At 42.7% G+C, this 19,478-nt stretch overlaps 1 protein-coding gene across 1 annotated transcript; it reads left to right on the top strand.

The window, feature by feature from the left end:
* The first annotated feature begins 133 nt into the window (after positions 1-133).
* Positions 134-18,199, top strand: zranb1b (zinc finger, RAN-binding domain containing 1b). Its single transcript, XM_076742213.1, has 10 exons — positions 134-516; positions 1,729-2,795; positions 7,487-7,674; positions 9,000-9,153; positions 10,079-10,150; positions 11,923-12,121; positions 13,573-13,693; positions 14,094-14,223; positions 15,919-16,148; positions 16,308-18,199. Exons 2-10 carry the CDS (start codon positions 1,823-1,825, stop codon positions 16,524-16,526), a joined length of 2,286 nt encoding a protein of 761 aa, XP_076598328.1. The 5' UTR covers positions 134-516; positions 1,729-1,822; the 3' UTR covers positions 16,527-18,199.
* The last annotated feature ends 1,279 nt before the right edge of the window (positions 18,200-19,478 follow it).

Genomic DNA, 19,478 nt, shown 5'->3' with positions numbered 1-19,478 from the left:
TCACGGAGCCTTTTAACAGTTGGAATGAGAGACGTAGAATCTGATTGGTCAATGTCAAGGGATACACAAAAATCTACCAATGAGGTTTCTTGGCAGATTCAGGTGGTAAATCCTGATCCTGCCTCTAACTAACACGGCCCAGAGCGCTCTGCTTTACCTCGTAGTGTATTTTTTTTTCCAGCTCCGTTCCCTTTCACCGTTCCGCCATTAAAGCCCGGCAGCTTGGTGTTTGGGAATCGGGAAAAGGATAAAAATGATTTGAAGCGTCAAAGCGGACGCGCGAGGGACGGGACTGGGGTGGGGGGGTTCTCGCTCCGCGGTATATATGGACTTTCAACTGCCAACTAAACGGCGCACCGAAGAAGTAAATATGCGGTTAGTGTCGGCCAAGTGAGAGAAGCCTGAGTTCGGATTGGAGTGGGTTTCTCTGGACTGGGGGGGTGGGGGGAAGCTCGGGGAAGCTCCATTTGTTTTGGCTACGGTGGGAAACTGGAGTGTAAACACAGCAAAGCAAAGGTAAGGCTTTCAACGTTAGCCGACCTTCTTGTAGAGTTAATACGGGCCTCTCAAACGGTTCCAGGCAGAGAAGCAAAACATAATCCCGTCGTGTTAGCAGCTAGCCTGGCTGTAACGTTAATGCCTGGCTGGCAACCGAACGAACGTAACGTTAGCCTGGTTGTCATGAAAAATAACAAACAGCTAGCTCGCCCCGTGACTCTGATAAGACGCGGTATAACGTTAGAAGCTACTTTGTTAGTTAACTCATGTTAGCTGTAAATGTAGACAAGACTAGCTATCCGACTGCTCATTTGAGTTAAACTCACTCATTTTGTATATTTCCTAATCCCCGAATGTATCAATTGTTCGCTCAGTCACAACTAAACAGGTTAAACGCGATTAGCTTAGCTGTTAAACATGGCCAAGGCTCCTGTTAACTTTGCCAACACAACATGCAGCTCTGAGGAGTCGTGTCTCGCATATGTGTTGAATGTCTCACGATGTGTTGGTAAACTCGGAGGCGTGGTGTAAACACCGTACAACGAATCTTAATCTGAGCTTCCACAGGGAGGTAACGTTAACTTTATTTTGCTAACTTTTGTCTCGTAAATAATGTCCAAAATGTAGCAGAAGCACATGTGGTTTGGATCATTCGGTTTCATAGTTAACAGGCTTTGGGGCGAATTCAGTTTCAGTGCATCAGTGTCTTAACCAGTCACGCGCCTCCCTGCCGGGTGTCTGGTTTCATGTGTCCTTGTCTCTTGTTACTCTACTCGGTTGTAGGACACATTTGCCTGGTGTGTGTAACTTACTGTATAACTTACTGTATGTGTTTAAAGTCAGTGAGGTTTTAGTTGAAGTGCGGAGCTTCAGTGTTGCAACAAGCTCCATCTTCAGTCCTGGCACTTTGCTTTGTTGGTCTGCATGATTTTTGTAAGCGTTGGACAGAAAATGACCCAACAGAATGGCACAGGTGGCTGTAATAAAGTATACTTCTTCTTTTTTTTTCTAACGTGCATCATTGGTGAGATTTACCACTGAAAACCTGGAAAGTTAAGCACGTTATTTTACCTGTTTAAAGTGCAAAAACATTTCTCTCAAGTGTATTGTTAATCCTTTTGCCTTTTTAGAAGTGTTTTCCTTTTTCAGTTATGTAGTAAAGTTCGATGTTTATCTGGCATAGCATCAAAATGTTTGCCTAATGTGTCCTGTATTTTTTTTGTACTCTAGTTCACTGCTTGCTGTGTGATCTCCTCAAGAGTGGGTCTGCCGAGCTCAGAACCCCTCTGAACGGCAGGAAGCCTTCCTTTGTGGTGGTGCGACGATGACCGAGCTGGTTGCCAAGTGGGCCTGTGAATACTGCACATACGAGAACTGGCCATCAGCCATCAAGTGCACCATGTGCCGCGCTCAGAGGCCCACTAGGGGTGCCATCATTACTGAGGAGCCCTTCAAGAGTAGCCCTTCTCTGGATGCCAGTCTGCACCAGTGGGACCCTGCAGGCCTCAGCAACAGCCCATCCCAGGGGGGATCCAGCTTACTTATTTGTCCAGACTCCAGTGCCCGACCCCGTGTCCGCATTGTCGATGTACCCGAGACTAGTAGCAAGTGGTCATGCCACATGTGCACCTACCTGAACTGGCCTCGGGCCATCCGTTGCACCCAGTGCCTGTGCCAGAGGCAACAGGCTCAACAACAACAGCATGGGCAACATGCGACCCATCAAGGACATCATACACTGCAACCACACAGTCCCACAGAATCACCCCAGACCTCAGGCTCTGGATGCCGCCCTGCTGCCCCGGCCACCACCACAGACCCTTGTGAGGAATATAATGACCGCAACAGGCTCAACACTCATGCACAGCACTGGACCTGCACTGCCTGCACTTACGAGAACTGGGCCAAGGCACTCAAGTGTGTGGTTTGCGACCACCCCAGGCCAAATAGTCTGCTAGCTGAACCCATCGAACTGGCATCAGAGCCTGAGAGCCAACAACCTTCCTCAAAACTTAATGAACAGGACAGAGACAACAGGAGGGGTGTTGTTGGGCATGTGGTTGGGCAAGGAGTTGGGAGTGTGGTAGGTGTGCTGGGGGGTTGTAGCAGTAGCCAGAGGAGGTCACCCCCGCCCTCAAAACGGGAGTCAGAGGTGAACATGGACTTTCAGAGGATTGAACTCGCATCTGGGGCTGGGATTGGGAGCAAAGAGGAGCTGGAGGTGGATTTCAAAAAACTGAAGCAGATTAAGAACAGGATGAGAAGGACTGATTGGCTGTTCCTGAATGCCTGTGTTGGTGAGTTTAAAGCATATGTGACTTTACTGAAGTATATTCAACTTGTTATGAGTTGAGCAATGACTCAACTGAATGAGGTAAGACAGGTCAATTAAGAAATTGGGATTTCCCAGAATTTGTGTGAACAGTTAATATGGTTTTGCCATCTGCAAGGTAATTGGTTGCAGTTAGGGCTGAATGATGTGCAAAAAAAATCATGTTGCGTTTATTTTGACAAATATTGCAATCACTATATGAGTCACAATTTTATTGGAAAAGGTAGTTTTTGCTTTTCATCCTCTCCGAAAAAAAGATCTAAAAATGATGATGATGTAATTTTTGCTGCGGCCTATACCAAACAGTCATGTTGCCTTCGTGCTGGAGAATATGATTTGTAGGCTGGGACATCTCATTTGACCTTTTATCAAAAAATTGCAGCTCCTATGGTTTGTATAGTGCATGTGGCCATATAGTGACTTAGATATTATTTTCATTACTTGTGAAGCCCTACTTACATCCTATTTTGTCTAACCAAGTCGAGGTGATTCTGATTTGTGTCCTGCTGGTGCTGGCACTTAGAAATTCCCTGCATTCGGCTAGTGTAAAACTTCTCTACACAAACAGCAAGTGTCCGGCCACCCACACTGTAGACTGGTGAATGTGGAGTAGGAGGGAGGACAACCATTTTAAGCACAACTAGTGACTGCTTTTTTTCCCCCCATCTATTCCACCACTATCTCACTCTTTCTTTGCCTTCGCCATTGCGCTGTAGAGTTTGTTCAGCACACCCACTCAACCTCCAGTGTTTTTTCCTATGTTTTTGACAGACAATTCTTCTCTGTTATGCTGACAGCACAAATTTGACAGCCACATATGTATTTGGTATCCTAATGAAGCCCTTGTAATGATTAATAGTCTTTTTCATGCTGCTCCGTACTTTCCTAAAAGCAAAGGAATCATCCGTTCTGAATGTCAGAGAAACATTACTGCAGTTAGTTTGCTTCTGGTCCAACACTCGGTCTCATGTGACATGGTGAATTCCCTCATGTCCGTGTGGCTTGTCCCCTGGGGACTAAGTCTCGTCTGGTCAGAGAGCCTGATGTGAGTGGGTGTGATTTCTTCTAGCATATTCAAGTGTTAGCTCTCCTTATCTAATCAGAAATGTCACTTCTCCATTGTCCCTTGAAGGAAATGAAATCCAAACTGAGTCCAAAATCACTCCCTGTTTGAAACCAAATTCATTACATGTACTTAAAATTTTTAGGTCTGCCACTGACGATTATTTTCAGGTGCAGTATCCCCCTATTGTTTCCTCAATTAAGTGATTAATCATTTGGTCTTGGGAAAAATGCCTATTGCATTTTCCCAGAGCACAAGTAGACGTATGCATGTTGTTTGTTTAGTCTGACCAACAGTCCAAAACCCACAAATACTCAGTTTACTGTCTGAGAAAACCAAGCAGCAAATATTCACATTTTAGGAGCTGGAACCAGAAAATGTTCAGCATTTTTGCTTTAAAAATTACTTGAACAATTAATCTATTCTTAAAATTGTTGCCTATTTTGTAACCTATTGATTGTTTCAGCTGTAGGAGTTTTATTTGAACGTCTTGTTATTTGTCAACAAAATATTCCCACAATGGAGCATAAATGTAGCATCCATAGTTTTCACACTACTTTTTGCCATTAAACCCACCATGTCATGTTTTGCCTTTGTTTCTGAGACGACAGAGATGCAAGCTACACTAATGGCTCACCACATCTGTCAGCCATGACACAAGATGATGATGATTCACAAGTATTCAATAACCCAATTCAATGCACACTGTAAAGCAAGCTACCTACTTCTAAGTATGGAGGATATAGTGAGTGAGCGAAGAGGTGTGACCCAGCTGCTGTCTCTCAGGACGTAGAGGGGTTCATAGCCCAGTTGTGTTGAGGAGAGGCGTGTGTGTGTGTCCTGTGTTGTGAGGGAGGTTTCCCTGCCACCAACGTGTAGACATCGGTGTCTGTTAACGGTGGCCTCGACGTTCTGATGGATGCTCTTGCTTCCAAAGGGATCTGCTACACTAAAAATAGCACGACCCATGCAACAGAATTCAGAAATCTTGGGCAACAGCAATGACCTTCGCCCTGCAGTGTGGATGACCCAAGACCAACTTCTGTGCCTTTCTTATGTATGTGATTACACAGGTGGAGGAAAAGCTTTATTGGTGCATGGCACCAGTCTTTTATATTCATATTTTATCAGCTGTGAAAGCTGTGTATCAAATAGTGATTTGGACTGGGTTCAGTATATATGACGTCCATCTTCACAGCTAATAACGTGTCAGATTCATCCCTCGATACTTAATTTGGTAAACACTTCTACCACTGTGGTGAGATCATTTCACTTGTCTCCAGTGCAGGTGAGTGATTGCTACCCTTTTATAAAGAAACTTCTCCTGAGAAAAAAAAAGTATATTCGGTCATTTGACGGACATTTTTGTCCAAAGCGACGCACAAATGAGGTACAGTCTGTACCTTAGAACCAAAACAATTTGGAAACTATACCATGTGAGGACATTACTTAGCTTTTCTTTTCTTTTTTTAAAGAAACTAAAGGTCGAATGACTTTGAGAAAAGCTCACTTTTGCAGTCTGGTGAAAAATCAGAAGGCAGAGGAAGGCTTGTTGTGAGAAAGCCATAGTAATCTGCGTGGTTTACCTCATTTCTGTTGGCCAATTTTAAATCCTAATTGGTGCACATGCTTAGTGTTACTCCTGCCAGAATATACATATGGAACAGCAAAGAAAACTCCAATTATGTTGTACTTCCCAAACATACCAATTACAAATAGACTGTAAAGTACCAATGTTCGTCTGAGGGCTGTTGTTCATTTTCCTTTGATAGAGATGACCATTATCCACATTATTGAAAGAAAAGAACATGCACTGTGTGGAGGAAAAAGACCAGCATCACTTAGCCTCATCCATTCTGTCTCATCAGTCTGTCGTGTACGCCTCTTTGCGTTTTTGCACCTTTTGTGTTCTCTAAAGGATCTGTGGGTACAGTACTGACTGCAGGGCTACAGGCACGCCCACACTAATGGAGTGTTTTGTGGAAAGTGGTTGCGATCCCTCTCTATCACACTGTGCTGCTTTTGTGTAGTTTCTCTCCTCATCTCTCACAGTGTTAGCCAGCTCCACATGGCACAGCGAGTCCTTCCACCCACTCCATGTCTCTCTCGCTCTCCCTCACACACAGATTATGCAGCTGGGCATTGTGTGTGGTCCTTTGACGTGAGAACAAAAGCTCAACGTGTTTAATGCTGTCAAACGTACGAGAGAATACTACATGGGCATTTACTGTGTATGCTAGAAATGGAAAGAGACATTTTGTGCAGCTGTGTAACATTGGAATTACTTTACTCTTTGAGGTTTGATTTTATTGTATTCTGTCATAATAATACACTTGTCTAAATAGTTTATTCTCTTTCAACAGCAAATAACTTTACCTCACCGTGCTGCTGCTTTGATCGTAGTAACAGAGGCTTGCCTAGAACAGAAAACTTTTCTTGTGTCAAGCTGATCACACAGCCATCCACATTTCATTCTTAGCTGACTTTTATCAGTTTGTGCTATTGCTTTTGTTTAGGAGTTGGACCAAAAATATCCCCATCCTCTAGTCTCTCAGGACATGTTCACCATTGTGCAAATACTACATGCACACCAAATATCCCTATTTCACTCTTGACAAGGTTAAAAACACAGAATAGACTAAATATGGTTTAGGCCTGAGTATCAGATGTGTCTGAGGACATGAACAAAAACAAGTGGTGAACATCCAGGTAGTCAGTGTGTGTACAAAGGGAAGGTTTTACTGATGGGTCACTATAATGGTAACTTACTTAGTACAAGAACTTCAAAGCAAAAGACTGGACTGTGCTATGTTTTGTGGTTCAGTTGGTGAACAGGCCAGTAATTTAGTTTGTGTGCTGGTGGTTGACATGATTTCTGTCAGATAGTAATATTTGCACTTTGTGCCAAAAAAGAAAAGACAAGCAAAGACCTGCATCTGTCCGATCAAACAACCCCACAAGCCTCATGCTAAGATCTAAGACTGAGGATTAAGAAGGGGGAAAAAATAACTGACAGATTACAGTGGCCCCCTATTGTCTTTTCCCCTTGACTTCAAAGTCAGCGAAGTCTCAGAGCTGTTAAAGCTGTGACAGAGATGAAACCCATTCGGATGTCTGGTTGTCTAGTGTTTTACACTCCTTGGTTGGGCACAGAATGTACTCTCCACAAGGTTGCTCTGGAGATAAGTTCTTTTTGGATGTATTATGCACAGTCATGATGTGATTTCTTTTAACCACGGCAATCAACATGTTCACATGATCTGATTTGTCATTTAAGCTGCATAATGCCAACAAAAAGTGAACTAATAAACTCCTGTTTTACTTTTCAGATCTTTTCATTTAAAATCATATATATATATTTTTTAACTCTGTTTGTCTCCATTAAAAGTAATGTGTTCAAAAAAATCAGACCTTGGTGACTTCTGATTAAATTCAAAATGTTCTTTTTGTGCAAAATATACACTGCTTAATTTCCTCTGCTGTGATAAATGTCACCTGTTTAAAGTCTTCACTTTAAAACTGTGTCTACACGTACGATTTATTAGTGTTATTTATTAATGTGACCTTTTTCCTTCTCCCTCTTTGTCTGAAAGGTGTTGTGGAAGGCGACCTGGCAGCCGTGGAGGCCTACAAGTCATCGGGAGGTGACATTGCACGGCAGCTAACATCAGACGAGGTGCGCTTATTAAATCGGCCTTCAGCGTTTGATGACGGTTTCACGCTGGTTCACCTCGCCATCCGCTTCCAGAGACAGGACATGCTGGCTGTGTTACTAACAGAGGTCAGTGCAGACAACCAACAGATGGTTGCTCTTTCAGGAATCATCTGTCCCAGGTATCGGCTGATGGAGGTATATCTAATTCCGTTTACACTGTGACCACACACTAGACTTTGCCACTTCAAACATATGAGATCATGGGAGATCACAGATCAGTTTGAATCATTTTGTGCAGCAAATGCAAATTTTAAGCCTTTCCCCAGTCATTAGCCATGTTACATCATTCAGATTTGTCTCTCATGCTCCCACACCACCTGTATTAAATATGAGGATGAACAAAATTTGAAAGATAATGCATGATAATTATAAGCTCTACTGGAGGACATAAATTAGATGAGGCTCAACATGCAGCGAGCTTCAGACAAAGCATAACCCATTTTCGTTTGAGAGGGAAAAGCGTAAAACTGGCTGACCTGATCTCCGAGCAGCAGACTTAAATCATAGTAATTTTTATTTAAGGATACGAAACTGGAGGGGTCTCTGGTGGAAATTACTGTCACAGAGATGATGCAGCTTTTGCTCTAAGTCTCTTAATCTCAACATCCAATGAGAGCAGCCAGGAGGAATCACAAGAGCAAAGGGTTTGTAGAGAGGAAAGGGCCTGACAGCCTCACACTCCTCCCTGTCTCTCTCTGTCTGCTCACAGGAGGTCAGATTTAAAACAAGCCACAGAGCATATAATAATTTCACCTCCTGGTCTCCAATGTGATAACCATTCCTGTATTAGTAATTATTTTATATTGTTACTCATTTTTATATCCGGTGTGTTGTTTCCCTTGTGTCTATGTTTGTGTCTGCAGCGTGCATGTGCTAGGGTTGATTTCAGCTCGCTTGCCATCAGCACTGTGATCCCAGATTATCTGTACACACACCTCTCCTCCCACACTCTGTCGCTGTCCCAGTTTCCTTTCAGAGGGGGTCAGCGAGTAACCGCTGGATCATGCCTCAAAAAGGCTTCAAAGCTGACAACGGCTCGAACGAACACAAAAACATTTATGTTTCTCCACTTGTCCTCAAGGCAATTTACTGCAGATTAGATTAGTGAAAGTAAAATTAGCTCAGATCACAGAGACGCCAATGTAAACACACAGAAAGTAATGGCTTTTGTATTCAGACTCCAACTATACTGGAAAAAAGTGGTGTTGTTCTTGCTGTATATGTGCAAAATTCATATTCAGCAGTCATCACCAGCCTGAGACAAAACAAACAAAACTTTTCCACCAGAAAGCAGTCATAGTTGAAAGGGATTTTTTTATTCTCAGTCTCATAGACTGTCTCTCTGTATATTTAGATTTTGCTTCCTTCCCTTTATCCTCTCCTCTCCGCAGGTGTCCCAACAGGCAGCCAAGTGTATTCCAGCCATGGTGTGTCCTGAGCTGACGGAGCAGATCCGTCGTGAGGTGGCGGCCTCTCTTCACCAGCGCAAGGGAGACTTCACCTGCTATTTCCTCACTGACTTGGTGACCTTCACCCTGCCAGCAGGTTAGCACTTCATCAATAAACAAACAAATATGACCAAAAACATAGGCTCTATGGTGGACGTAAGCGGCAAAAACAAAATTCATGAAATTCATATTATAACATGAATTCCAGTAGCTATCAAAGTGCACTGTCTGTGTTTTGTATAAAGGGAACTTAAAACTCTGTAGCTGAAGAAACCCAGTCCAGCCATCCCCTCTGGCTTTCCAAGCGTGTGATAGAATGCTTGTTTTGTTTACTTGTGGCATATGAAATTGCTTGTTGTTTGGATGCTGGAGGGACATAATGCTACGGTTGTCTGTCTCCAACTGCCAGAAGACGGAGGCTACCTCTGGCTCACTGTTTGAGTATTGTTCTTGCATACTGAGTGTACCAGCCCGCCAACGATGGATGTCTCTTGTACATAACAAAGCTATATTTAGCATTTTTTTGCCCATGTCTCTGTAAAACTGCATGCATTCAATGCTAATTGTGTTGAATTTCATTGTGTGAAATGGCTATTATGGTTCAGTTTGTTGCTGGTAGCTAAGCTAAGGATTTTTGTTATGCACTGTTTTCAGGACAATGCAGAACTTGGCTCCTGGCCACTATAGAAAGCCATTCTGTTCAGTTCCACAAAGTCAATGCATTCATTTATTTTAGCTAAAGAATAAGCCACTGTGTTGACAAGAGCTCCGAGCATGCAGTGAAAGCCAGTAGCTGTTGTGGAAAGAACAAAACATGATGGCTTGAGTTGAAATGAGCCACGAGTGAAAGATTTTCTAGCTGTCCTTTTTGGTTATAGTCAGTATAAGCATTCAGCCAGTTTAAGTTGAGATTAATACATTCATGGAATAAAATGTGAATAAAACTTCACCTGTGTCTCCTCTAAGAAGTCCTTTTTTAATTTCTGACATTCAGTTTTCTTCTTTTTGTTTTCTTCTTTCAGACATTGAGGATTTGCCTCCCGCAGTTCAGGAAAAACTGTTTGATGAGGTTCTGGACCGAGACGTCCAAAAAGGTGAAATATTTACCCTGTCAGCTTCATGACTTTGTGTTCCAGGAACGCCTGTCACATGCTGTGCTTACATATAGATGGAGTTGCTTTGAGAGAGGGAGAGCAAAGCCAGATCCAAGATGAGAACGATGGTCTGGTGGCTTGGCAAACAGAGGGAGCCCCTCACAAACTGTATACTATAACGGGAAGGCTGCCGAATACTGGCAGTGTTATATTACTTGTATTTTCCCTCTTGCCAACTCAGTGTTTTGCCCGCTTGCTTGTCTCTCTGCCAGGCACTCTGTCTTTATCGTGTATACCAGTTGCATCTCTCCTAATCAGCCTAATTGAGTTTTAGGGATTTCTCTGATCCCCATTGAATGATTGTACTTCCTCTCAGCCCACACACGCACACAGAAATATAAATACACATTTGAAAGCCATCGCTCTTCTGCAAACACTTTCTTTCTTTGGCGTCCTGCTTATTTGTGTGTCAAATGTTAAGCACTGTAGTGTAGGTTCACAGAGAGGCAGAAACCCTTATGTCACCTTCAGAGTCCTTTCTGGGTGTGTTTGCTTGTACTTAAATAACAAGTTTTGGAACCGAAAACTTTGTCTGCTTTTTCAGGTGAAGGGATTAGGACAGGCTCAGTTTAAGACTGCTTAAAACCTGATTACTTGGCCATTCATCAAATTTGTTAAGAGTGCATTGTGTGTGCATTTGTAATCCAAAAAACAGGACATGGAGTGTATCATGGTAGAAATGTAGTGTAATGAAAGGAAAGATCATTGCTTTGCATTGTGTGCAGTTGTATTCACAATAATTCAGTACTTTGATTTCTGCAAAATAAAAACCATATTGATCTTGTATTAAATACCATATTGATAATAATAATAATAATAATGGAATTAAATACTAAATACTAACACTAACGAAATCCGTTTCCACTGATCAAAAGTCATTTGTAAATTTTAAACATGTGGTCAGAATAATACAAGACTGTGTGCTCTCCCACTGCAGAGCCATTTGTCTCACTGCATTGCCAGTCCACATGCTCCAACCCTCCATTAAGTCTATTATAGTCGTTTCATCATATCATTGAAAGGTTTCTGTTTACGTATGAATGTAAATACATTGAAATATGATAGAGGGAAGGGTAGAAATCTGATAACCGATGATGTACACTCAGTTAAACTCAACAGTCAGTCGACTTCAAAGCATTCAGCCGTCACAGACGTCCACTTGAATTTTATGAACAACATGCTTTCTTGTTTCATGCTGGGTCGTGATTGGCCAGTTACGTAGTCACAGAAGACAAAATTAGACAGTGTTCAGTCTGTTCCGCTGCAAGCATCAGTTCAGCTAAAAGAGACTGAGCTTCACAAGGCAAAGCAGCATTTTAAGTGACATTTTTCTAAGTAAACTTAATGATTTTTCTTGCACTTTGCAACATGTTTCTGCCATAAAAATTAGCGCAAGACGTGTCTGTATTCTGTATATTTTGTCTGGTTTCCTGCTGTAACCTGACTTCTGCCTGTCATTCGGTTTTGTGTACATGCAGACCTCTCTGTAGACGTCAGTATGTTAAATCTTTTCTGACAGGTGTGAATGGTCATTAACGTTCTCCCAAGCAGTCTTTTCAAATGCCATCACCTGTCTCGCAACACCGCGGCCTGTAAACAACTCTCAACCCCCCACACTGTTGCATTTCTTAGCACAGTGTGTTCACTGCACCACTGCATGCTTTTGCAGAGAGATACAGCAGTCAACTTTTTGTTCCTCCCCTCTTGTTCAGAACTCGAAGAGGAGTCTCCGATCATCAACTGGTCCCTGGAGCTCGGCACGAGGCTGGACAGTCGACTGTACGCCCTGTGGAACCGCACGGCCGGGGACTGTCTCCTCGACTCCGTGCTGCAGGCCACGTGGGGCATCTACGACAAGGACTCGGTGCTCCGCAAGACCCTCCACGACAGCCTACACGACTGTTCTCACTGGTAAGGACTGCAGACTGGGGACTGGGAGTACAGATTACAGCGTGTGATAGTTCTTTAAAACACAGCCTGTGAGCAGCGTAGCATGCTCATTTGCATGTAGTCTTAGACATATTCAAACTGTTTCAGCAGGCCGAATTACATGCACCACATATACATTTGGTTAACAGGCTGAATAAGCTTTTCATAAACGTTTAATGTAACGTTTAATTATTGACCATCGCAATATTAGGTTCCAATTGAAAAACATTCATGTGTCCATTTATCCTTAAACTTAAAGCACTTAGTCAATTTTTGCACAAAAATGCTTACAAAAAGTGAGCAGGTTAAGTTTGCTCAAGGACACAGAAACAGCTGAATTTTGACATTCATCAGCCTCAAGCTGCATTTTGTTTTCCTTTAGCATCACATGACTGTTGGAAATAGGGACACGTGGTTTAGAGCAGGGGTCATCAAGTGCCAGAATTTTTCTGAGGAGACACTGGGGGGCCAGAAATCTACATTTATTCAGGCCTATTATTATTTTTCACTTTCTTACAAATTATTTTTATTAGCCTTTATCAGTGTGAACAGACTCCTAAAAACATGTAACTCTATAATGACAACTAGTTACTTAACTAGCAAATACTCTCAGACCTCCACCCAGCAGGCAGTCAGTACTCAGTGCAAAACCCACAGTTCAACTACCAATGAAAGATGATTTTGACAAATAAAACTCCTCTTCAGGATCACAGGAGGCAACCAAAAATATTCACTTTGAGACTGGCTTTTCTGTAGTCTGGCTGGTCCACTGCTGTCGGCTCCAGGGAATGGGCGGCCTGGGAGCCAAGCTGTTTGTTGGTGGGTCCACAGAGCAAAGAGGATGGAGTTGGAGACTAATCTAATTATGTAGAATGAGTGAACTTAGCCAGTGGCTGGCAAGCTACCCGACAGTCACTCTCAGGATGGACTGCTTCTTCCAGTATTGAGTACTGTTGGATGCAGGCATTTTCTGAATTCATTATTATGGGCTGCAAGTTGACAATCACTGGTTTAGAGGCTGGAATATATATTCAGAATCCAAAGTTGGGATTGTCAGCTCATACAGAGACTTTGATCTGGAAATGAGAGGCTCAGGGCTGTAAACCAGTTTGAAAAGACGCATTTTACAGGAGATTAATAAAGTCTGACTCAAGTGTAAAGTTGGGATTGCTGAAACAATTTAAGCCGTGAGACTGCGCATGAACACAACAGCCCAGTGTGACTCATGTCTATTTCTAAGAAACTGTGGGTTTTTCAGTGAGAAAATTACTATTTAGACATAATGCATAATTACCATCCAACCTAAACCACAACAGAGATGGAGGAATGCACAGAGGGGTCAAAGAATGTCATACTGTGTGTGTGTGTGTGTGTGTGTGTGTGTGTGTGTGTGTGTGTGTGTGTGTGTGTGTGTGTGTGTGTGTGATCCGCAGGTTTTACACACGCTGGAAGGAGTGGGAGTCGTGGTACTCGCAGAGCTTCGGCCTGCACTTCTCACTCCGAGAGGAGCAGTGGCAGGAAGACTGGGCTTTCATCCTCTCTCTGGCTAGTCAGGTACATGCCACAAAAAAAAGCAATCGCACACATTAACATGGAGGGCGGGCCCTCGATGTGCTTAGAATGTGACACGCTAATGATGTATGAATTATGCAAGGCGCTTTACTGCTCTTACAGCAGTTTACTTAATCTGTAATGCCCCCTGAAAGTGCATCCCGTCTGTCATCAGCACTTCTCACTGCTCTGCGTGACCTCATAGACAAAGTATTTGGGCGGGTTGTTATTAGATGTGGGTGTGAAAGCGGCGTAATTCTGTGTTTTATGTTTTAGCACTTGGAGTACGCTGGGGTAACTCTGCAGGGGGAATGTACAGTATTCAAGAATCCCGGCTTTGTAGTTTCACTGGCCTCGCCTTCCTGACTGCTCTTTCCCTTCGTCTGTTGTTTTTCTTTTACAGCCAGGATCCAGCTTGGAGCAGACCCACATTTTTGTCCTTGCACACATACTTCGTAGGCCCATTATCGTCTATGGAGTGAAGTACTACAAAAGTTTCCGTGGCGAAACACTCGGGTACACCCGTTTTCAAGGTGAGCAGTTGGTTGACGTTCGCACGTTTTGGCCAAATATCCTAAAATGTAGAGTGCAGCTCCATTCCAGTGGGCGCGCAAGGACTAGACTTCCTTTGTGAAATAGCTCCAGCCTACATGTAGTCTGCATAGCTGACATAGCTGACATAACTGCCCCTCTGCTCTGTCAGTAATTGCTATTTACAACATGTATCAGTCTGGTGTCTTTCATTTAAGGGGTATTTTAGTACGGTGTGACTCAAAATAACATAAACAACATAACAAAAACACCCCCGCCTGTCATAGGAGCACATTTAGAAGTGTGCTGTGATGCTGGGAAGTGTTTGACACACACACACACACAGATGCATCTGAACATATGTAAACCATCAGAACCCAGAGTCAAACAATCCTGCGAGTGTGGAGAGCGGGGTCTACGTTTATGGCCAGCAGTAAAAACCGCCTGGCTTCAGTTTGCCTGCTGAGTGATGCTGCACAGGCGATGATGAAAGTGCTCTGTAATGGCCGAACGCTTGTGGTAAAGTCTGCCTGATGGATCCGTGATTTAGCGTCGCCAGGAGCAAATGTAAAACACACAGGGGGAGGCGTGCATATGGGCGCTTATAGGGAAGGGAGGGGAGCTCAGTTTAAAGCGGTGACCAAGTGAACCCAGTAAAAACACAGCGGTTACTGGGAGAGGAGAGGAGCTGGTGTCAGTTACAGAGGTATTCATGAGGTGTGAGCGCCGCTTTGTGTGTTCTGGAACATGAGACACGAATATTGTCTGCTTGGTTTTCTGCATTGTTTCTGTGTGACCACCAGTGTCTCATTGTGTAGTGAAGTCTGACAGTGTGCTGGGAAATGTCCAGGGGTGGAACATAACTCAGCACATTTACTGTACTGAAGTACACTTTGTGCTTTTTTTGAGAATCACTTCTCTGTTCTAGTTACACACATGAACAGTGTGATGAATTCATACTGACTAAACTTTACAACGTTGTATAAAATAGTTAAAATCAGCTCCTTCTAGATCAGCTACAAAATGCTTGTACATGTACACAATCCTGTAACGTAACTGTCAGGGGCCATTTTGCTGCACAGTAATACTGTAAACACGTTTTGCAAGTAATACTTTCCTTCTTTCACGTTAAGGATATGAAAACGTGTTCCATCTCTGGACATTTCTTACTCTCTTACGTTTCCTTCAAATGAATTTTTATTTTTAAGACATTTATTTTTCCTGTCAGTGTCAGCCCTTGATTCACTTGATGCTGAAAAACAAAAATACTTAGATGAAGTATAAGTAACTATTTTACGTTTGTTCCCCAAAACCAGGAACATTGACACCTTTCTTTCTTGAACAAAGACCAAAAACCCTCCAGCTGTTAATTATGCTGTCCTCAAAATGAGTAATGTGCTTCGTTGCATTATGAGCAAAGCTGAGGTTGTTTTTTGCTCTTTTTGACAGTTTGTTCTATTACACTTAACTGTAAAAGCACCAAAACCTCTGAAGACCAAGGAGAGAACGCTGAATCTGGTCAGAACAAATGCAAAAACAATGTTTTCTAAATGGTAATTAACAGTAATTAAGCTTCTATTAGTTCTGCCGCTTTGATAGGGATGAACCAAGATGAGGTAGTTCAGATTCAGGACGTGGACACACATTGAATTTTGAAATTTCTTTGGCTGTAAACTGACGTTATCGTCTCCCTTTAGGTGTGTACTTGCCCCTTTTGTGGGAGCAGAGTTTCTGCTGGAAGAGCCCCATCGCTCTGGGCTACACGCGGGGCCACTTCTCAGCGCTGGTGGCCATGGAGAACGACGGCTTCGACAATCGCGGCGCGGGCGCCAACCTCAACACAGACGATGACGTGACGGTCACGTTCCTGCCGCTGGTCGACAGCGAGAGGAAGCTGCTCCACATTCACTTCCTCTCAGCGCAGGAGGTAAGGAAATCGACCTTGTGATGGATGTTTCTTGTTATGTGCTTGAAACCTGTTTACTTGCTGTGTTTGAGGTTTGTCCTCTCTGTGTCGGCTCTGAGACACAGGGGCGTCCTGAACAGCTCCCTCTCATGGCCATATTTGTTTCTCCCTGTCCTACAGATGGGTAATGAAGAGCAACAGGAGAAGCTGCTGCGGGAGTGGTTGGACTGCTGCGTGACGGAGGGCGGCGTCCTGGTGGCTCTTCAGAAAAGCTCCCGCCGCCGCAACCACCCGCTCGTCACCCAGATGGTGGAGAAGTGGCTGGACGGCTACCGGCAGATCCGCCCCTGCCCCTCTTTGTCTGACGGCGAGGAGGAGGAGGACGACGATGATGAGTGACAAAACTGAAGCGGGGGGAGGGCGGAGGGTCTCCCCCTCCCCTCTCTTACAGTTTTTCTTCATTTTTGTTTTCCTTTCCTGACACGGACAAACTGTGAAAGCCTTCAGGAGAGGAGCGGGAACCACCTTCCACCTCTGACAGAAGACACTGCTGCTCTTCTAGCACACGCAGGCACTCGGATGTACACTTACAACACATTCAACACTTTACTCGGACAAACGTGACACTGGGAGATTCGGGGAGAGAGAAAAGGTTTACGAATGCAAATGACCGTTTGATTTGTTTTGGTTTTCAAATGTAAAGGAAAAAAGGAAACTTTATCCGTAGATGTAAATGCATGTGGTTGTTTAAAAAAAAAAAAAAGAGTATAAGGAAATATACCAGCATTGACTCAAATCAACACTTTATATCCATTCAGTGTGGGCACTGACAAAAGCACACTTCCAAATTGATCTTTTTGATGTTTTTTCCAGTTGTATAAGAGTTGGCTTCTTTGGCATTTTGCTTTTGAATGGGCAGGGACAAAGCCAATAAATATTGTTATCTTTAGACAACCAGAGATTGTGTAATAATAAATGACTTTAATCCTTATTAATAAGCACTGCACATTTATTAAAACATTTCTATATAAATACAGTATCATTGCTTGAATTAAGGTCATATATGAAGCTCTTGAAAAGGGAGATTTTTCCCTTTTCAAGTCGAATCTACACTCATTAGCACACAAACATTCATGTTGGATCTTTGGTTTACCTTTTTCAGACTGATTGAACTGAAGTTGTGTGTGTGTGTGTGTGTGTGTGTGTGCGTGTGCGTGTGCGCGTGCATGTGCGCGTGCATGTGCGCGCGTGTGTGTGGTTTTTCGTCTCTGAACTTACTCTACATATTTATTGTTTGGAAACATATTTGAGCTAATAAGAGCTTTCTGTATATTTTTTCTCCTTTTTTGTGGTTTTGTTAATTATTCTCTCAGTCTTGATGAAGACACGTTGCACAGAAACACTGTTGCTGTGAGGAAAGAACCAATCATGACCACCGGTGAAAAGTTTACTTAACGTCGTTGTGTGCGATTTAGTACCTCATCTGGATGCCTAAAATCTGGTGCTTTTTTGGGGGGTTGGGGCAGGGACGGCGGGTGTGGGAGTGAGACACATTCAATGTCGACATAACCCAGAAGTCATGCTTGTCTCATCGTTGTTTCCTACTTCCTCTTTGTCCCCTTTCCCTCATAGCCTTTGTTGTCACGGTCACCCTCATGGTACACGTCAGTCCACCTCTGTAACGCCTGTTTGTTGTCATTATGTGAAACCATCTTAAGTTTTTGATTAAGGTCGTTGTGAGAGACTGCAACATATAAAACCAAAGCTGACAGAAAAAAAAAGATTAAAAAAAAAAAACACGAGTTATCGTTACTTTTTTTTTTTTGCTGTGAATGTTTGCATTTTGTTTTTCCTTGCCATTGCGTACTGTAACCTCTTTCGTGTTTCATTCAAGTCATACACGTTTTTGAGCATCACCTGTATGTTGCTTTGTATTTATGCAATAGTTGCAGTTGTGACTATGATGGTTTGTGGATTTAGGCCTGACTTCACTATACAGAGTGTAACACAAAGAACAGGCAAAATAAGGAAAAAAAAAAATAAAGGAAAACCTTTTTGAATGTCCAACTAAACTGTTTCCTGTCTGATATTCTTAGTTATTCTGTTATTTGATGTCCCAGTTAATACTGTGACTTTGCACGTTTTTCCTGATTAGAAACACATAACCTGTCATCATCATGACACTAGATTTGTCTTTATGACTTTTACTCATGAAGTTTTTGAAGTTCTGCTGCAGCACGTGTCTGTAGCACCCTCTAGTGGCGACACGTTTTAGTACAATGAGGGCAGCTGAAGGTCATGAAGTTAGAAACACTTAACAAAACATTAACAATTAAAAAATGGTCAATAGTTATAACTTCTGCCATGAGGCATCCATACCTGGTTTTAAAGAGTTAATCAATGATTGACAACAACACATAATGCTATAATCATGTTTTCCGATATGAATATACACATGAAATCCTTAGCGTGCTATCAAGCCGTTATTAACTGTTTATACACTGTTTAAAACTTTATAAATATGCTGAAAATCCATGTTCATCCCGAAGTTTACTATCATAGAGGACTAAGAAGACCACAAAATATTCACAACTGGCAAGCTGGAAGCATTGAAGTCTGTTTTTTGTTGGAAAGAAATGACTGAAATGATTCATCAGTTACCCAAATAGTTGCCTATTTCCTTTGACTAATTGACTAACTGATTAATTGACTGAATGTTTCAGCTCACTTGGTAGATTTCTTTCACGGCTTTGCTCAGTTGTCACTGAGAATGAAGGCAAAGTATTTAGAAATAAATAAATTCTTCATTAATAAATAATTATACTGGATACAATAATGACATAAATTAAAATACTCTAAAGTGTTAATTGACTGTTGACACACCAGTTACGATGCTTCACAGCAGAACAAATAAATAAACTTAAAATGTTCGACTACGGCACAATATGTTACCTGCAATAACTGATTTTGGCCACTTGGGGGCAGCAGAAACAAGCTATAGACTACATCTGACATCTTTTTAGCAAATGTGCACAACCAGCAGTTATGGAGCAACTTTAGCGATCCCCAAGCTTTTTCTCGCCACGGACCGGTTTCACGTATGCAAATACTTTGCCGCACCTTCATAGAAACGAATAAAAAACGAGTTATTGAAAATACAACTCACTATTGCCCTGAATGTAGTTGCTGTAATTAGTGGGAGCCCTGCGCTTGTTTCTCTTCAACAAAAAGGCTTCATTGCCTCATTTGCGAGCCTGTAGCCACATATTACGCAGAGCGGGCTCGGAGCGTGACAATCACCTGAAGCGATAAACCCGTATTTTAAGTAAAAGTGCTGATATTGTCTCTTAA

Source organism: Chaetodon auriga, chromosome 11, assembly GCF_051107435.1.
Source record: "Chaetodon auriga isolate fChaAug3 chromosome 11, fChaAug3.hap1, whole genome shotgun sequence".
Lineage (NCBI taxonomy): Eukaryota > Metazoa > Chordata > Actinopteri > Chaetodontiformes > Chaetodontidae > Chaetodon > Chaetodon auriga.
Note: the sequence above shows the minus strand (reverse complement) of the source record. Positions and strands in the feature narration are given on the sequence as shown.